General features: G+C 42.7%; 1 protein-coding gene across 1 annotated transcript in view; it reads right to left on the reverse strand.

Moving 5' to 3' along the window:
* Positions 1 to 8904: 8904 nt before the first annotated feature.
* CHST15 (carbohydrate sulfotransferase 15) overlaps positions 8905 to 20086 on the reverse strand; it is a 47547-nt gene continuing 36365 nt past the window's right edge. The window contains exons 5-8 of the mRNA XM_075107520.1: positions 17739 to 17895; positions 13464 to 13620; positions 10739 to 10886; positions 8905 to 9534 (exon numbers count right to left, since the gene is read on the reverse strand). Of these exons, the coding sequence (XP_074963621.1) occupies positions 9344 to 9534; positions 10739 to 10886; positions 13464 to 13620; positions 17739 to 17895 (653 nt within the window). The 3' untranslated portion in view covers positions 8905 to 9343. The remainder of the gene's footprint in view (positions 9535 to 10738; positions 10887 to 13463; positions 13621 to 17738; positions 17896 to 20086) is intronic.

Raw genomic sequence — 20086 nt, forward strand, 5'->3', positions numbered from 1 at the left:
TAGAGGCAAGCAGTTTCTGGCTACCTTCACAAAGCTTTGCCTTGAAAAATCTCACAATATTGTTCAAGCTACTTATTCTAATCAGTTACATTCCTCGTATTCCCCTTTGCCTTGTCCTTTTGAAGCAACCAGTCAAGCAAATACCAGGCTGGTTCCGTGCAGCAGAGGAATTTCTTCCCATGCCTGTACACAAGCCCTGTCAACCTCTCTAGGACAGTCCTTCACTCTTCCCACCAGGAGCGACGTGTGGTCTTCTGCCCATCCACAGGCTGGGTTTTCTAAGTAGCCTTCTATTTTTCTTCCAGTGCCAGGTTACCTCATGAGACAAGGAACTTTTGGCAATCTTTTCCTCTCAGGGGGAATATCCGTTTAGGCATAATGCCCAGCCAATGTGGCTGATTTGCCTCCTGATATTTGCCAGTCTCAAGGGCAAGCAAGGTAAGCCCAGGACTGCCTTGTTAGAGGTTTCCTCAAGGTCTGATGGGGGTCTCGGGAAGACAAGGTCATTAAAATCTTCTGAGTCCCAAGGGAGGGCGTTAGCTGCAAGATCATGTTCCTTTCCTTTAGGTTTGATGACTACAACTGCAAGCTGGGTATTTTATTGTCTGGGGCAAATCCCTGATGCAACGTTCTTGACAGTAAAGAAAATGTGAACAATGAAGAATATGCAACTTTTCAAAAAAGTGGTCCTAAGAGCAGGAACAGATTTTTAAACACCCACAGCCGAGGGCACTACAAATTGTAGATTTGCAGTCTAAAATTTCTTAGATACCTGCCAAGTCAATAGTGAAGAGTGAACACTTCTCGGTAGTTGGTTCCCTTTACAGCTGGAGGACCAAATCACTCTGGCACAAGCCACAGTTTCTCTGAAATAAATCAACTTACCCCCACCCCTGCTAGGGTTGTGCTTGGAGTCTTTCATCTCTCTCTGTCCCGACTTCTCCAGTTCTCCAGCACTTCAGTCCTGAACTTCACAGTGTTAAAATTCCCAATTTCCTGGCTCTGCCAGCAGTTAACTTCAGCAAATCCTGCCTCCCGCAGTGCTGGACACCTACGGCTTTTGCTTCCTGAGGTTTTATCATACTCATGTTAGTATGTTTATGCTGGTCCAAGTGCTTTGAACCTTCTGGCTTCAGAAGCTCAGGATTTTGATTGCTTGCCGAATTGTTCTGTTTCAAATACCTGCCTTAATTCATGCTGTGCTGCCTTCAGCCCCCCAGCCTTTAATTACACAGCAACATGTACCTGCCAGGGTGTTCATTAAGTAATACATACTCCTGTAGCACATGTAGAAGAAAGGAAAACTATTTAAAATCAGCTTAATTTAAGTGTATAAATTCAGTACTTCTCAAATACAGTATTACAAAAGCTCAGCCAATTTAGAAGGACAGGACTGCTCTGCAGCACCACCTGCTGAAATGAAACACATTTTGTAACCCAGTTTCTGAAAGGCATATATTAACTGTTGGATCAGTCCAGACATCAGGCATACTTGGCTTTGAGTTGGGACCAAATGTTCCAGGATTCACACTGGGCTGTATGACATAGCATCGTCAAGGACTGACTCATATGCACCTCTTTGGAAGGTGTTATTTAAATATAAGGCATTTTTTTTCAAACTCAGAAACTTTTTTTCATATTTTCATGGTACTACTGAAGCAAAAGATGCTTCAACACTACTCAGTTTGGTAATATCACTGTAAGGCAATAGAGAACTTCACAAATACTGTTTAATGATGCAATAAATACTGATCTGACTGCTTAGTGTGCAACTGTCAAAAGGATTTTACAGTGGGGATGAATCATTCATATAGCCTTTTCCCGATAGATCATGCCACAGGAAAACCAAGTAAGGCACTGAAATAATACATTCATAGAAGTTGGGCTTATGTTTGACAGTCACAATAAGGACGTGGAATTTTTATTTGGTACCCTCAAAAACCTTATTAGTTGGACTGAGGTTGTATTCATCAGCATGGATCAGAGTGAATTTGAAGGTGCAAGGCTACAACAGTCCTGGTAGGCTCATCCGGGAGAGAGAAGGAGGATCACAATGCCAATGCCACGCTCTGTGTAAATTGTACTGCTGGGCATATTTAGGTCTTTTTCCCTAAGTCTCCTAGTGCTCTTTGTGTTGTGGAAGAGTTATGTATGAGCTACACTGGGTTATGTTGAGTTATATAGGAGTTATGAAGTTATGTATACATTTATGTTATGTAGCATCAGAACTGTTTTCCCTCCACTACTCGGTGCAGTTCTGGGGAAATCTCTGATAAAAGCTTTTTGTGAGCACACCTCTCGTAGGCTGCGAGCCAGAGCGGCAGGCTTTGCCCACCTGGCTGCAGTCACCATCAGACATGTCCCTCCTTTTCCCCTGGGTTTCTTTTGCTGTCTCCCAGGTGTCCTTCCCGGTGGCTGTGCTGCAGGGCAGCAGAGCTGGGTCTGACCATTCACACCAGCAGCCCAGCCAGCTGCAGCTGCAGTTCCAGATATGCCCTGCCCTCTTGTGGTCTGCTGCTGGCCTAATCACACCTCATTTTTTCTGGTCTTATACCCCTGGAAAATAAACGCCTGGTAACCCCTCAAAGCTGCAGCTGGAGGGGATGGGGTGGCACCGTGCAAACGCTGCAGGCTGCTGGGTTTCGGCAAGCGCCGTGCTGCACCCCACCTCTCTGCTCCTGCCCCACGCTGCGTCCATCAGCAGCATCACACCCCACCACTTAAAATCACCAATGTGGTTCCTACAAACAGAGGCTAAAGTAAAAGGCATATTATATTTTTGCCATCTGTTACACACCCCCTGGACCAGAGTCCTGCCCTTGGATGTGTTCTCCCATCTACAGCCTGCATGCAAGGATGGGGGATACCTGAGAAATCTCCTAATGCCAACCCTTTTCTCTTCTTAGCGATAAATGCAGCGTTTATCCTCTCTTTTAGGCTCTTAATCCAGTCAAGTAGCTCCTGTTCTTATTTTAGCCCTTCCCCCTCAATGGTTGTTCTATTCCCTTTAATATAGTTTGCTCCTTCCCAAGCCTAAATGTTGGACTCTGTTGTATGAGCTGAGCAGAGGGAGATGAGGAACCCACATTTCTGCAGATCCTGTCCCCACCCCTCCTGACTCTGAGCTTAAATCTCCCAGTGCAGCATGCAACAAAAGCTGTGTCTGCGGTTAGCTCAGCTGATACCTTCCCAGTCAACCCAACATAGTTTCTCCAAGTCATATAATTATTAGGAAACAGCCTTGAGTTGCACCAGGGGAGGTTTAGTTTGGATATTAGGAAAACTTTCTTCACCAAAAGGGTTGTCAAGCATAGGAACAGAACAGGCTGCTCTTATCAAAGGACAGCGGTTTTCATGGCTTTCTCTCTCTTATTTCAACATACTAAAGGAGGCATTACCATGTGTAGAGCCAATTAACCACCCTGGCGATTGGGGCTGCCCGGGCAGGACAGCACAGAGGGCACTCCCTTGGCTTCTTCCAGGCCTGGGAGAGCTTCTCTGGAGGGATCTGAGTGTATTTCTGCTTTAATGCCTATTTGATAGCAGTGTGACTGTCCCCTGAATGGGGAGTTGGGAATCAATCTTCTCGTAGAAGACCTGAGAAAGCAACAGTCACTTAAATGAAGTCAATTCAGTCCCAGAGTAATACATATAAATAAATATACATGTGCTGCGTGTCACCACGAGGGCTGAGCTGAGAAGACAGGAAAGCTGGGAATGATCTAAATTGTATTGCACACTTGTTTGACTCATGGCTGGGTTAAATGCGTCTATAAACCAAGAGAAATAAACACTGAGGTTTCAAACACAATTTTTTTTCTACAAATGCTTTTTTCAAAATTTTGCTGTGGAAGACGATCCAGCTTGGTTGGCTAAACTGTGAGCAGCCACTGATGAGTGATGTCTCACTACTTGTGTAACGCAGGCAGCCCCAAATCTTTGGTCTTTGAGGAACCCAACGTGTTCAATAATCAGGATGCACAGGTTTTATCTTCATCAAAAGCTAAATGCCAAGTTATTTGCAAGTCATCTGTGGTTTAGGCCTCTGTGGCCTAAAACAAATAAAGTTTTGGGAGCCGCTCTGAGGCTGTTCTTCCACTGCAATGCTCTGAGTACCAGCACGACCCTTCCCTTCCTTCATGCCCATTCATTAGTAGAGGAAGAGATAATTTTGTAAGTGGGCAAGACATACCCAGACTGTGGGAAGACTGTGAATTATTCTGCCCCCCCCTTTTGATAGTAAATGCAGTGCTTGCCCGTGTTTTCCTTGGGGAAGATGTCCTGCGCAGCACCTTTGCAGTGCCACCGCTGCCATGCGGTACACGGTTACCACAGCAACTGCTACTTCAGTAGCTAAGCAGCAACTTTAGAGCTCTTGGAGTTGTATTTTCAGCATTTTTGCTCTGGATGGTCCACGTCTGTGACTCATAGCCAAAAGGAGAGTGCGTGTATGGGGAGCCAGGGAATAGGGAGCATTGCAGCATGTGGGATTCTGCTGCTGAGTTTGGGATTCAAACTGAAGACAAAAGGCATGACTTCCCTGGAGGAACGGCATCAGGTACCAGCCACATTCATATCATATGTTGAGGCATGTTTTTCCAGGGATTGGAGAGGATAAACCAGTCACATCATGAGCTTGGGACTTCTCAGCTCTGCAGGATTCAGAGGGGGTCAAAAAGCAGTCATCGTGATGTAGCTGAGCACACCAATCTTAACCCCTCTTCCTGCAGCCTTAGACATCATCAGCGAACAGTGCATTTGGTGGGTGATAACAGAAGGCAGATGGACACCTGGGGAGTCCAGTGTCCCCAGTGCCCCCCTGGGCACAGCCTGGGGGTGCAAGCAGTCCCTGCCCCTGCCAGCCCAGCCGCAGAAGCATCAACACACCTAACCTGATCAAAGGGACAGCTTTTTCACCAAGCAAATGGATGCTCAGAAATTACAAGGGTGAGGGACAGAAAGCATGTCCTTCCTCTGAAATGTGATACATTTATTACTCTTTGTGTCTCTCCCAAACCTTATTTTCTGCTAATTGTGGCTTAATACATGCACAGCAGGCCTCTAATTTTCAATGGCAGCTTTCAGTCTCGCAGTCCATTAAGCCCCTGCCACATTGGCAATCATTTTAAGGGACTTTCCATTGATTGAGGCAGCGCAGAGCGCCTGCAGAATTTTCTCAGCAGCTGTGACTTAAAAGCAGGGGTCCCCATCTGGACACTGCCAAAGTTGTCAGAGATGAGCCTCTCCCCGACCTCAGCCGCTGATGACACCTTTCCCCTGGTGCAAGCAGAGAGCTGGTATGGACAGACGTGTGGATCAAAGCCCTTAGCAGCATCTGTCCAAACGGGGGTTCCCAGGGCACCATCTGACAGAGCTTTGACAGCTGCTCTGAGCTGACTACTTATTAATAACTAGAAGTACTACTAGAATAACATCACCCAAGAAATTGCCTCAGTGCATTGGTAAGTGCTGCGTGCTGGCAAATCCCCTGGGAGACTGCAGCACACGTGGGGCTCTGCAGCAGCTCCCCAAGAGGGACCGCAAGGATGCTGGGGCTGTGCGGAGCCCGCGCTTTTCCGTAGGATCCGAAGCTCCTGGGCTGCACTGGAAATTTTATTCCTGTGGTCATCTCATAAGCAGGGGAAAATATTTTTTGTTTTTGCACCTGCCTTTTCTTTTTTCAGTGTAGAAAAACAAATGCATGCATGTCCACGGCACGAAGTATTGCTCGTGTTGACCACAAGATGGTACTGCAACACAAGCATTTTTGTTAGAAAAATACAGCTGCTCACCAAAGGCATCACTAAACATGCTTGCATTAGGCGTATCTAGCAGGAATAACATTTTGTGACACGCTTGTGCTTTGTATTTAATAAAAGAGCGCTTGGCTTACTTGGAAGATGGATTGATTTCTTGGCAGAAAGATATATTGAGGACCGTGACAACTTCACTGTTTACCTTCAGTTTATTAAGCTGAAGCATACAAGCCTGTGCACTGGATTCAACAGATAACGTATCATCTTCTGTTTAAACCAGTGCCTGTTTTTCTTAGAAGGAGATCCTTTGTTTTTACTGTGCTTCTTCCAGCCAGCCAACGTGCTTGGTCCAAACACTCAAGGTCTTACAGAAAACACAGGTCACATTCTTCTGCACTAGCAGCGAGAACATTTGGAAACGACCCTATCCTCAGTGCAGTTGCACTCAGGGAAGCTGCACCTTTGCCTGCTTACTTTTGTTCCACAGAGATAAGGGGAAACACAGTGTGAGACATGCATTTTCTGAGCTCTTTGCAAAGAGCCACTGCTATGCTTTGGCAAACATGAAACTATATTGTCTTGATAGTAAGTCAGATTTCTTAGCAAATTACTGTTCCAGGGATGTAGGTCAGCTCAGTGCTACAGTGAATAACAACAAGAATATTGAATTCCTTCACAGCTAGAATTGTAATTGTCAACAGAAAATTAAAGCTAACTGCAAGAACTTGGGTTGAGCCTTACCCTACGTAGAGATTTGCTGTGAGGCTGGGGTGATCACTGAATGGCAGTGGTGCACTGTCTGCTCTTGGATGAAGAGGGGTCTGACACCCAGCACCATCACATCACTCAAGAAAATCAAATGCTATTTTATTTTATCCTGAGTCACTGGATCAATGCTATTTTTACAGTCTGGACTAGAGAGCAACATCCTTGATGCCCTCTTGACAATTAATTTGCTACTTTTTCATATTTAGTCATGCCACAACCCAACAGCTCAAGGTTGCAATGTGTTAAACCAAGAGATCTTACTTTTGAGCTCATGAAAGAGGTGAAGACGTAAACACACCCTCATTGGAGACCTAATTTTTGGAAGGACCACAGGCTCCTGACAGATCATCTATAGCTGTAGCCCCTGCCCCACATGTTATTGTGCTACACAAGACATGGTGACACTCAGTGCACCAGCTGCTCTCTGCTGAGCTCACCCACACTCAGGCACATGTGGTCACCACTGTCCACTGTTGTACAGGGAACCTTCAACCTTCCTAGTCAGAACTAGGCAAGACCCTGATCTAGCAAGGTGCTGGCTTTGATTCAGCTTAAAGGAGAAATTTTGACCATGAAGCATGTTTTGATTTAGATTATAGACATAGGCAAAGGGCAGAGAGAATCTCCCTGACCGCTGGTGGACTGCATGGGTCTGCTGTCAGAAATTAGAGTTCAGCACCATACATCAGTGTGGCACAAACGTGCGTGTGGTTTTTGTTCATGGAATTAATGCTCAAGCTAAAAGATAATGACAGATACATTCATTAGCTTCTAGGGCTGGTAAGATATCATGAGATCATGGTTGTAGCTGACAACTAAGTGGAAATATTTGACCATAGCAGATCAGGTTAGCAAATATTCTGTATAGAGTTATCCTGACCACACAGTGTTGACACAGCTGGCAGAAATCTTTAGTGTAAACAAACTGTTGACTGGAAATTTTATGTTTGCAAACAGTGGTGAATTCATTCTGATTTTCTGATTCATGCTGCCATGATACTTCTTTTTCTGTACCGGTAAATAGTCCATTCTCAGGTCTCTAACCATTTTTGGCCTTTAAGCATTTCTGAACTAGAACGAATCTGTTCTGGTTGTCTAGCACTGCTTCCCTAAATTACTTGCCTTAGGCTTCCCAAACACCAGACACAATCCTTTTTAAACAGTGCATTACCAGTTGGCAAAGGACCTAGAAGTGGCCTTCCATTACAAAAAATCTCACATTATCCATCACATGCACATGTGAGATGTTCAGGATTCATGAAGTTTTCAGCATTAATGCTCAATTTAGAAACACAGGAGGTGACTAACATTTCCCCATGGAGGAGGATAGTGAATAAATACCCTTAGTATTTGTAAATATATTTGTGAATCCACCAGTAAGCTCTGTTGTGGGGTTCAACATAAAGGTTGAAAGGGCACGTGAAGCCAATTATAGATGATCTGTGGGGTTTTAATAACTGCTACAAAGAGACCTGCTTCATTTGACCCACTCAACATGCACTTAGGGAAGAAACAATCTGTTTAGCACTTGAAAGGAAATTATCAACAGGAAGCATTTTCATTTGTTTCTTAAATAGCCCCGACCTTAGGTGGACTATGCTGGCCAGTTCTACCTGCAGGAAGACTGGAGACTGTAGCTGACAGTGACCCTTACCACGCGTGTTTAAAACCAAATATTGAAATTCTGCACATTTATAATAAAATTTGGCCACTTTAGTCAAATAAAAGCTTCCAGACAGTTGAAAGTTTCTCCACAGCTTTCAAAGTGTTTTTTTCTTGACTTTAACTAGACGTAGACATTTTCCTGAAGAGGGAAACACATAATGTGCAACTGATTAACACATCCTTTCTCTGGGGATGCAAGATACTGTGCATCCCGTCCATTTATGTATTTAATAACAATATTTCATAATGATTTTAAAATGCTTATTTCTTTGCAAGGGAGAAGAGTCATTGTGTATGACCGAACAGGAAACTCCATAAAAGCTCTCATGGCCAGCAACGGACTTTACATCAAGGCCATTACCTGTTTCCTGGGAAAATGTGTGATATGAATAGATGGTATGTGTTTGTATTTACATGAACAAAATATGGAAGAAAATGGATTTGTTATGCTGAACACTGAATGTGGCCTGTTGTTTAGATTTTGGTCATCCATTCTTACCTGGAATATATTTTTTTAATTTTTTATATTATTTTTTTTTACAATAACTGTGGCTAGGAAAGTCCATTTATCTTGAAGATATAAATTAGACTTGGAAACTTATGTAAATGCAATTTTCCTTTATCTGTGTTTCAAAATTATGGAAACATAAAAAAACCTTAGTGCAACTGAAGAACATTTGTGAATATGCTGACAAAAAGAAACAAAATTTTAGGCTGAATTCAATTAAAAATTTTAATGACTAAATGACATTGATAGTTTGAAAAAATGAATGAATAACATATATTGAAAATGAGATTATAAGCATAACTGTAGGAAACTGATGCTAATTCCATGTTGCAGCATCTTAGAGAAGGTTAAACTTCAACATCCCCATGGAGAGTGTAAGACATGGTCTTTGTACTAATGCTTTTCCACTCTACTCTTTTGCTGGGGTAAAAGAAGTTGCGATAAACTGATAAGCAAGATGCTTTACATTCTCACAAGGAAAATGTGGTATAACTGTCGTGAAGTGTGCTGACTGAAGGTGAGAGTCTCAGCTCATCAATCGGCTTCTCTTTGGAATGGGAAAAATGTAAATATCCACGCACAAAAATAGAATTTAAAAAAATAAAAACTCCTTTAAGCACTGTATTTGTGGCACTAAATTTACATATTATGTCCTCTTCCATAAAAAAGCATCATCAAAAAGAACTTGTGCCAGTTTTGTATTAAAAGGCCTATAGAAATCTCTTAAAATTGCCTTTGTTGTTGGTAGCATAGGTCCCAGACTTCTGTCTTCAGGTCGTCTAGTGTTTGATGCAGGACTCTTTGTAATCAGAGCTTCTTGTTTCTCACTTAGAGGTCCTGTGGAAAAATGGAATATTATCTTAAAATATTTCACAAAAAAATGCCCATGCTAAAAGGGACAAATGACTAACTCAGAAGGTTTGCCAAGAGAAGACAAATGGAATTTGTGTTAGCAGCGATGATGCTTCAGAATAGTGAATACAGGCTTAGATTAGCAAAATAAATCACTGTTAGTAAATATGGAAATAGTACTTTTTCCTTTCACATTAATTAATCATCTCTACAAGAAGCATAAATAATTTCTGGAGGAAAAAAATTGTTTTCAGAAAACAACTATGACATTGAAAACCACTTCCGGTCCACTTTGGGGCCGTAATTATTTCATATTATTTTTTCTTTTTATGATGTGAGTTGGTTAATACCTGGCAGAAACTCCACAAGCCTTACTCACGTAAGCCCTTTTTTTGTGTGTTTTTGAGGTTGTCAGTGGGATCAAAGTTGTACATACAGGTACAGCGATGCCCCTAGTCCAGGAATAAATGTAAGCCCCTGACATCGTACTTCAGCAAGATAGCAACCCAGAGAATTTTCCAGCGTAAACCATATTCAGGAAGAAGATGCCAAGCTCTTCATCTGTTCAATCTGCTACATTCAAACTTTCCCATCATCTAGACCAGTGTTTGGACCAGCCAGACTATTTTGCAGCCACATTTTCATCCTCTTGCTACTGTCAAATCAACATTGAGCAACATTTTGTCTGCCAGTGTTTCTCTGAGGATTAGCAACAGATGTCTCAATCAACACAGCAAAAACATGATTTCCCCCTTCTCCGCAGCTAGAAGTGCAACCTTTCATCATACTCAGATTTAGATTCTGTATTGGTCCATGCTGGCAACAGCATGCACACCACGGTCGCACTTCAGTGAGTTTAAATTGCGTGGGATAGCTCTTGCACCTATGCAAGCCCATGACAAACAAGCCCTGACTGCCTGACTGGCTTCCGTATGGTAAGACATATCTCTACATTCTGAGTGGTTGTAATTTTTTTTTCTTAATGTAGTCTTATTAAGATCTTCTAACACCAGCTTTTCTATGGGAATTTGGGAATTTTCATTTTGCTTGACTCCAGGCAACAAGATTAACGCACCCTTCAAGACAGTGTCCCATCTGTTTCATCTCTTAATAAAGCTAAACTGACCTAGAAGAAGGGTAATAATGATTCTTTTTTACACTTATCTGAAAATAGCCAGAAGACACCTACCCAGATCCAGGAACTGGAACACCATGTGCATGGTGTATTTCACATTTGATGCATGGTCCTCCAAGCGAAGAACGAGTATCTGATCTTTGTTAAAAACTGTCAGCCAGTCCAAAAGATACACAACATAGAGCCCAACCTGTAACCTTACCTGTAAGCACAGAAAAACCAAACCAAACCAAACAAAAATTAATTCATCTTACACCATTCTAGCAGTAACAAATAAATGCTCACCTCTGTCTTCTAGGCAAAAATCCCAAACGTGCCTTTGAGGAACCATGAAAAGACAGTATTTGATCATTTTTTAATCTTCCTCTTGTTTTTAGCGCACCTTAAGGAAATCTTTGCACATGGCCTTTCTACTGGTTAGAGATGTCATTTTACTTGGGGCTCAGCTGTGCACGTGCTGCATCAGCCACAGGTCTGTGTAAAAGCGCTGCACAGAGACAACCACCCGCAGAAAAATGCTCAGCCACCTCACCTGCACACTTGGGATGACCCAGCCTTCATGAAGACACTGAGGGCTTTTTTCAGCCCCTGGATGAACAGCCATGGAAGGGGAGATGCTAAGTCCTGCTACCCTCTTCAGGCCCTCAGGCTGCTTATATCACCTTGGTTATCAGCCGCACCAGATCATGCTGCTGAGTAGTACAAATACTCTGATTTGGTGTCAGAAATTAGAGTTGGGTGTATTTGCTCGATCCTCTGATTGCAATCATTAGATTTAGATCTAAGCTACAGCAGCAGTGGCTGCTAGACAGTGTTAATGGTGCATCGCCTGAGTATGCAATGAGAGTGCCAGAGCATGTTAGACCAGAGATGCAAAAAGGCAGTTTTCCAGCCTGTCCAAAATCTCTGTTTTTCTTCCCTCCTCAATCTTACATAACAAGTTGAACAGAAAAAGGGTAGTCCAGCGTTCTCAAAAGTCCAACCTCCAACTGTGCTTATAAATATTTTTCTAAATCCCTTCAGGCTCAGAAGAGAGAAACACGAATCCCAAGTCATAATGATCTTTCATAAAAGGGACTTAACATCTTCAAGTCGCATTACAGCAGAACCAACAAAGTCAGATAACAACAGATTCTTTTGCTTCTTACACTGACTCGTGTGATCCGTAAATTCCAGTAAAATAAGCCATATTTTGTATTATTGCTAAGTCATTGTTATCATAATGTACGATTCTCATGTGTGTCTTTGGCTGCTTATAATATTAAGCTCCCATGTTTTGCTAAACAACTTATTTATATATGTGCTACACATCACAGGGCATCAGTAGAGTTTCCCAAGACGTTGCCTTCTCCATAATATCCACATCTGGACTTTCTGTTTGGTCACCCTGGCTCGGCATGCCTTTCTCTGGGTAATATGCTTTTCACTGACTCTAAGTGAGGAAAAGCTGACAAACGCTTTTCTTTACAGCTTAGCATCTATCAGCAGCGACAAGGTCTGTGACACCTCCCTTGTTGCAGAAATACATTAACAAGTAGCGAAAGAAAATTCTTTTGGTGTAGTCGCACGATTAGCAATCTAATGAGCTCACCAGGGAAAATAATCCCTAGCTTTTCAATAACACATAACAGACTTTAGCAACGTGGCTGAAGAAGCAGCTAAAAAAAGCCCACATAGGAGCACAGTTAGTATTTGTGTTTCACTACAAACACCTGCTTGTTGCTCTCTGGAAAGAGGCATCCTCTGCTCACTTTCAAAAGTATCTTCTTCAGAGGGCTGCCCAAGACAACAAGTGACGAATGGTTCTGCACTCTGAGGACGAAGATAAGAGGAAAATCTTTCCTTCTGGTTCTCTCCCTGCTTTTTTTCCCCCACGCTGGAAGAAATGCATTTGTGCAAGCAAATGGCTGGAAAATACTATGATACTCGTGTCTGTGGAGGTCCTGGAGGCTGCCATCGAAGGGTAGCAGCTCCAGTCTGCCAAAGTAAGTATGGGGAATGTCCTGTTTGCCCTCCTGCTGCGGGCCTAAAGCCTGTGCAGTACTTACTTATGGTTATTTTAACAAGCGGAGGAGGCAATAACTTCACCCCAGAGACAAAGGAGGGAAGTATTCCCTCTGAGTCCTTTACAGCCTGCACAAATAAAATAGGACTGAATGGCAAACTGGCCAAATGTGATACTTCAAGTCAATCTCCTCCATATTTTCCTCCCCCCTCAAGCAAAATTTGAAGTAATTTCTCCTCTAAAAATGTGAATTTTGGAATACGGAGCCTGTAATACTTATCCATTCCCCTGCCAGCACTTTCTATATTTCCTTTTATAATTTTCTGATGCACACAATTTAAAAAAAAAAAAAAAAAAGGGTTTTATCTAGTTATTGGTAGCCTTTTCTTGAGAAAGAATACATAATTTATTCTGATTTTGAGGCAATTTCATACCACAAAGATCCTTGCCAGAGCTACTTTTTGGAAGTATCTGCAAAAAGCTTACACATTAAACTGTAATCTTCACTAAATGCGCTCTCCATACACTTGCACAATAGAAAGACTGTATTATTACTGTTGGCATTCATCAGGGAACAGACCGAGGAGACAGCTGAGCCAGTACATCAGCTTTTACATGCTTACATATATATTTATGTCATCCGCTTTACAAAGGAAAAGGGAGAAAAAGTTTTATTTCTTGATGTTTATTTGCACGGTATTTCGGTATTTTAATAACCTTGACACAATGTACCATCAAACAAGCAAGGAATCAAATGTTCTTGGAAATACGTACAGGCATGGCATTGTTCAGGGTGTTGTTGTAGACACAGGCTCTCAGTGAGTAATCCAGCATGCAATTTTCAAACAGCTGCAGTGATTCTGCCACTTTTTCATGAAAATCTTCCACAGATTTATTAGCACTTGCAAAGTACAGATAATCGGAGTACAATCTGCAAATGAGATGTAAGTAAATGGCAGAGGAAATGAAAGAAGATTTATTTACATGACAATGGCAATCAGTTACATGAATTGAGGGAAAGGGTACATGTGTGTAACACTTTCCCACCAACAGCCTTTTCAGCCAGTGGCACATTTTCTATTCACTTTGATGGGTTTTGGCTCACAGTAACATCCACTCCAGGGAATTGCTAAACATCATCCCCGCTTTCAAGGTCAGCACCCATTGAGGACCTGACCCTAGTAATTGTGCAAGCCAATATTTTCTCCTGAAGGCAAACTCTTCCAATGTATATACTTTAAATTTGTGTTATCTATGAACAGTGGAACTGGTCTCAGCTGGCATTGGCACCCCTTTATAGTTGGTGTTCCACGCTGCCATGGATAGAAACACTCCTCAAATGAAAAGTTGAAATCAAAACCAACAGAGGAATGGGACGGGTTAGAAAGTGATTTTTATGTAATTACCAAGCTGGCCATCATCAAAAATAGGAAAGAGGCCAGATTACCTAGTTTTTGCAGAGAGCTCCCCCTCCAATCCCATATTGCTTCTATGTTGACTTTCTGTCAAAACCTCCCAATTTATAGCATTGCACCTCTTGGTTTCTTCAAGCTCAAATACTACAGCTAGGCGAATGGTTCGTATTCATGCTACAGACTCTAGTGCTGCATTCCCTGAGCAGTCCCACCTCTATTTTGAGGACAGCAGGACATGGCCCCATGTAAGTTGGCAGCTTGCAGGCAAGCATCAGCTGCTGCCGTGAGCAAGAGCCACCAGCAACAGGAATTTCTCCAAGTCACAGCAGAGGAGTAGTCCCTCATAGCACATCTTCGGCACAAGTTTTACAATTGCTTAATATCACAAAAAAAATATTATCTTAATTCAAGTCCCTTTGCGTTGTGGCGAGGAAACAACCCAAAACCTACAGGCAACAAAATATCTACTTTAGCTTTAACCCCTGAAACCTTGATTAAACTTTTCAAAGAAAAACGTGGTTCAGAGAGACAAAGGAAATGCTCTGACGTGGCATAAATATTAAACTGCAAATAATCCACTGAACATGACATTTTAATTTTCTTTCAATATTTAGGCTTACAAACTATGACCAGAAGTGTAGTATTTTGGAGACAGTTTTGTTACACTTGAGAAGTCACTTCTCCAAGTGTGTTTGCAGCACAAATATTATGCATTCATAGCACCCACCTCGACACAATTCCAGAAATACTAGATATCGTTCAGCTTCTTTCAAAAAATACAGGTGTTTAAGAAACAACCTAAAAATTCAATTTATTTAGGTCTTATTTTATACCTGAAGTAACCTTTTGTATTGCACTTTATTTATTTTTTAACTTCCCTAGATTTCCACAGGTACTTAAAAATTCATCATTTAATTTAGAAAGTTTAGGCCCTAATCCAGCAAAGCACTTAAGCACAGGAATAGCTCCTCTGCACTCATTATTTATGTTAGTGTTTTGCAAGAACAGGATTTTAATTCCCATATGAAACAAATGAAGCCTCTCTGTTCATTTAAAAAGGCAGAAAAAGGATGCATTTGTTGCAGGATACTTTTAATTCAATTTTTAAAAGAAAAACCACAGCAAATTATAAAAGACGAGGCAGAGGCATTCAGTGTTATCTATAGGAGTCACCAACTAAGAAAGACAAAGACCCTGATTTTTATCCAGTTCTTCCCAGTCTGGCAAATGCACTTCAGACAGTTTTCTTTAAATGAAAAATCTCCATCTCAGGGCAGAGGGAGGGTAACAGGCTTAGACCAGACCGGTCAGACATCCTCTTTCAAAGTGATGCCCACCGGTGCTTGAGGACCACAGCCATGGCACCGCGCGTGTCCTCTCCCTCTGCAATGGCAGACCTTGGGTCCCTCACGCTGCACCCACCAAAGAGCCACCCCACCAGCGCAGGGTACGAGGACGAGCTGGGGAGAAGCTAAGGGACAAAGGCAGCCAACTTCAGCTAAATTAGGCATAAAACAGTATCCCCTGCTTGCAGAAAAGCGTGTTCATCAACAAGACTTGGGCTTGCCCAGCTTGTCCCAGGGATGGCAGGGCCAACTGCTCCTGGCAGAGCAGGTGAAAAGCTTCTTGCTGGGGGAAATCAGCCAGCAGGCACCACGTACACCATGGGCCCAGATGCAATCTTATTTAAAAAGGTTTAATATGACTGTGTAGTTTTTCTAATCATCCATTAAAATAAACACATAATTTTAAAGACTTGCTGACATCTTATAGAAAACTATATTCTTGAAGACATGTTTTCTCTCTGCAGGCAGTCGAGATTTTCTGTATTTCTTTCCATCTCTTTTTAATTCTGGGGACATCTGCCTGGAAATAAGACCTTTGCTGATCAGGATTTCAGCTGTTCTGGCTACTTGAGCTCATTACTCTCAATCACCATGCATTACAATGAAATACTGATGCCACTGACACCCACCCTCACAAACCTTGATGTCCTCCAAATATCCCCCACTGGGGGATAGACCAGACCCTGTGCAGGTTAGATCAGACCCTGTCCCAGGCCCTGTGCAGCACCCACGTCCTCCTGGCTACCACAGAGTTGCTGCTCCAGCACCCTGCATCGCCGGTGGAGCTGCCCAGGCTGCCCCTTCTGCCACGGCTGCTTTTGCTCCTGCAGTTCAGATGAGCTATCAGCAACAAGGTCATAGGGAATTGTAAACAAAACAAAACCAATTTAGCATAAATACAGTAAGGGAGATGAAGCTGACTTTTTATCTCACCCTTACTAAAGCTGGCAAAGAGCTACACCCACGTTACAGAGGGTGGCTAAAGCAATCAGGGTATTTGTCGGTAATTTACATGAGGAAGCCACTTCAGCCAGCAATCTTGCATAAAATTACCACCTGTTAAATCCTGAGGTCAGGAGATGCCATTCAAAGTTGAGAACTGTATCTCCTGACATAGGAGCTGGGAAGCACTCGCACAGCTCTGCCTCTCACCAGTAGCCATCTCCTACCATCAGGGAAGCCTATCAAGGAGCACCCACCCCTTCCCACCGCCAAGTCACTCTAGGCAGCTGCTGGGCAGTGGGGTATGGGCTGCCTGTACAAACACCCCGTGCCTGCCCTTCTCCCCTCACCAGAGTCCTGGTCCCCATCATCATCGGCATCCCCTTCCCTTTGCTGGCTCTTTCTGGGGCTTCGGCAACTCCTTCCCTTTGCTGGCTCTTTCTGGGGCTTTCCCCTTGAGCACTGACCTAGCCCTAAGTATCCTGAATATCTCTAGGGAGCTACAGAGAGAAGCAATTCACGCCCCCTTGGTCTGATCCTTTTAGACTCTGCCTCCATCCCCTCCACCCTCCCCATTACCCTCATCATTATCATCCTCCGTCAGAGGACACATTGGAAAGAAATGCCCTAGAAATCTGGAGGAAGGCTGGGGAGGAAAAAGTGAAAGGCAAGTGAAAAGGACATTCATGGCTAACACAGTGAAGAACCGTTCAAGAACAGCCCACCCCTCTGCAAAAGTAGAGCCCTTCCACTGCAGGCAGTCAGGAAGACCAAGGATGAACTCCTAAGCAGCTGTCAGCTGTGCAAGCTAAAATTGTCTAGGGAAGCTTTACGAGTGTTGCACCAAGTGTTTTTAAGATTTAAAGAAGTTTGTATCGTTTGCTGACTCTGGAGCTATTTGCAATCTTTTAATCATTTTGAACAGTATGCCCCTTGAAGACACAAACTTTATTATTTAACATTTAACACTGAAGTACTTCACAGGACCACTTACGCTGACATGTAAATGCCTAGTGAGCCCTGCTGAGAACCAGGGCATATTAGCTCAGGTAACGGAGTTATATTGCTTTTGGCAACGTATAAATTATTTTTTTCAGAGTAGCTGAGGTGTCCATGCACGGCACTTGCTGTGGCATTTACACTCATGTGCTCCTCTTTAAAACACTATCACAACTACATATGCCAAAATAAACAGAAAAAACCCCTTTGGCAGCTCTCATCATAAACCAAGTAACCTCTGTGAAATACCATGTGAACGCTTATTTGTATCCAAGAGAGTGAGAGGAATAAAATTATTATAGTAAGAAAATGTTATTGCATACTTCAGCGACATGATCCTTGCTCACCTTTCAACAGGATCTCTCAGCATGATGATAAGTTTGGCATTTGGTTGGAAGGCATGGATAAAATCCTGGATTAAGAAGGGAGGTTCTCCTTCAGTACTGTTGTCATAAAAGAAAATCCAAGCGTTGTTGTCCCACATTGTTGAGGCACTGGCTTCCCCTAAAAATTAAAAGCATCTCTGCTAGTAACTCACTCCATTCTTTGTACTGCAGTGGAAATCAGATTAATTATGAACCGATGTAGACTGTTTAAAATTGACTCTATTAATTACAAACATACCTTGGTTCTTGCAAATTGATTTGGCTAACGCTCCCCAGAGCCAGAGCATTCACACTGCCTCGTACCTTTGTGAATGTAGCGGTGGTTAAGGCAGGTTTTACGTAATTCCACCTGAAATATTACTGTCCACTAACCACACTGCTTCCTGTTAGTGGTTAACACATGCAAATGTATTTGATCTGGGCTGGAACAGACTGCTCAGGGTTTTGCCCCATCCTCCAGTGAGGAGGCAGGTCTCGTTGCTGCCGAAGACCTGCCGTGCTCTCCGTAGCACCCCAAGGGTTGGTTTTAATGCTTCTCATCTCAGAGAATTGGCTAACAAATTGTACAGTTTGACACAAACTAAAGAAAAAAAGTGGAAACCAGCACTCCAGTGGATCAACAGTGTTTAGAACATAAACAGGAGAGTCGGTGAGCACATAGGAAATACTAAAAAAATGTGCACCAGCGAGCTGAATTGTGTCACTGCTGTTTGAAACATCCCTTTTTGAGAATTAGCCATTAACAGAACTTTTTTATATTACTATTCACGTAGATTAAGTCAAATGTAAGTATTTAGTAAATATTAGACAAAAGAAGCAGCCTATAGAATAAATAATACATTTAGTTAAAAGCCAGATTCTGGTATCTTTAGTTTCTGAAGAAGTTTACTCTGAAAGTAATGCTACAGGGAGAAACACAATCAGTGACATCTCTGCCAGACAAGGTATATGATGCTTCAGCTGCTAAATAAGTGATTTGATATGATGTTTTGAATTGTGTGATCTTCCCTGTTTTTTTAAGTAATACTGGCAATTATGTGGCACACCACCATCTAATAAAACATATACAGAAGCTTTTTGGAAACTTCCACTCTTTGACAATCTAATGAGATAATTCTTGTTAATGAGGTTTTTTGAATCAAAAGGAATGAGATGAAAAAATAATAATGTTGTAGGCTTAGAGACTTGCACATGACTTCCTTTTTTTTCCTCTCTCCTGGGAAACTCCAATAAAGATTTTAAAAGATGGCCAGAACACAACGTGAAATATGTACTGGCTCCAAACTCCAGCTTAACATAATGTGATTCATTAATAAAGTCTGGGAGTTGTTAGAAAACACATTAATCTTCTGTCATGTTCATTTTGCCTCTTTTCAGGAGGAGGAGATCAGGTCCATTGGCTAAAGATGGGTGCCCACAACAGCCCTGCTTTTCCATTCTAAATTAATTAGCCAAAGCACTGCCTAATCATCGGTGGGCTTTGACTTGTCAACTGAAACTCAATTAGCCCAGCTCCCACACTGGGTGAAGCAGAAACACAAAAGACTATACATAGGACAAGAGCTGAGATAGCCGTACCACAAAGGCATCGGGCAGCTATTTCTGTGCTATCGGAAGATGGTATAATGCAAATGGGCATGAGCACTTGCATACGTGGATTTACAGAAGAGTACACTCCAGGGACGAGAGCGACCTTGGAAAGTCACTGCTGTATCTCCGTGACCAGAATGGCTAGGCTTAAACTGCTCCCTCAGAAATGTTTGCTCAAACCATGCCAAAGATTAAAGTCTATGACCTCATCGAGCCATCTATTCCTCTCTAGAATAGCTTTTATGATCTTCCCTCATACTCCTCTGCTCTGTAGGCCTCTGATCACATTTGAGGCTCTATTGGATTTATTCCAATTAGCTCATATATAGTGACCAGACTTAAGAACATCTGCTTACATGTGTGCTATCTGAACTAAACAAAATCAGTGCATTTACACATACATGGCCAGATTCCCTTAGCATCACAGACCAGACCACTCCACAGAAATTGTTGCAGCTGGATCAGCTGCCACCTCCAAAATGCTGCAGGCAGCGCACAAGCAAGGGAAGATCACAGGCACACAACTGATTTGTGCTAAAGCATTAACAGGGACCGAGGGTGCTGCTCTAATGCAGTCAGTTCAGGACAGCCTGCATTCCCAAACCCAGATGACTGTAAGGAATCGGGGGGGGTGGAGGGGAGGGGTGGGGGGTGGTGTTAAGAAAAAACCCAACCCAATCATCCTGGTCTCTGCTGACCCTTAAAATTTTTAGTTCCTG

This window comes from Phalacrocorax aristotelis, chromosome 12 (genome assembly GCF_949628215.1).
Source record: "Phalacrocorax aristotelis chromosome 12, bGulAri2.1, whole genome shotgun sequence".
Lineage (NCBI taxonomy): Eukaryota > Metazoa > Chordata > Aves > Suliformes > Phalacrocoracidae > Phalacrocorax > Phalacrocorax aristotelis.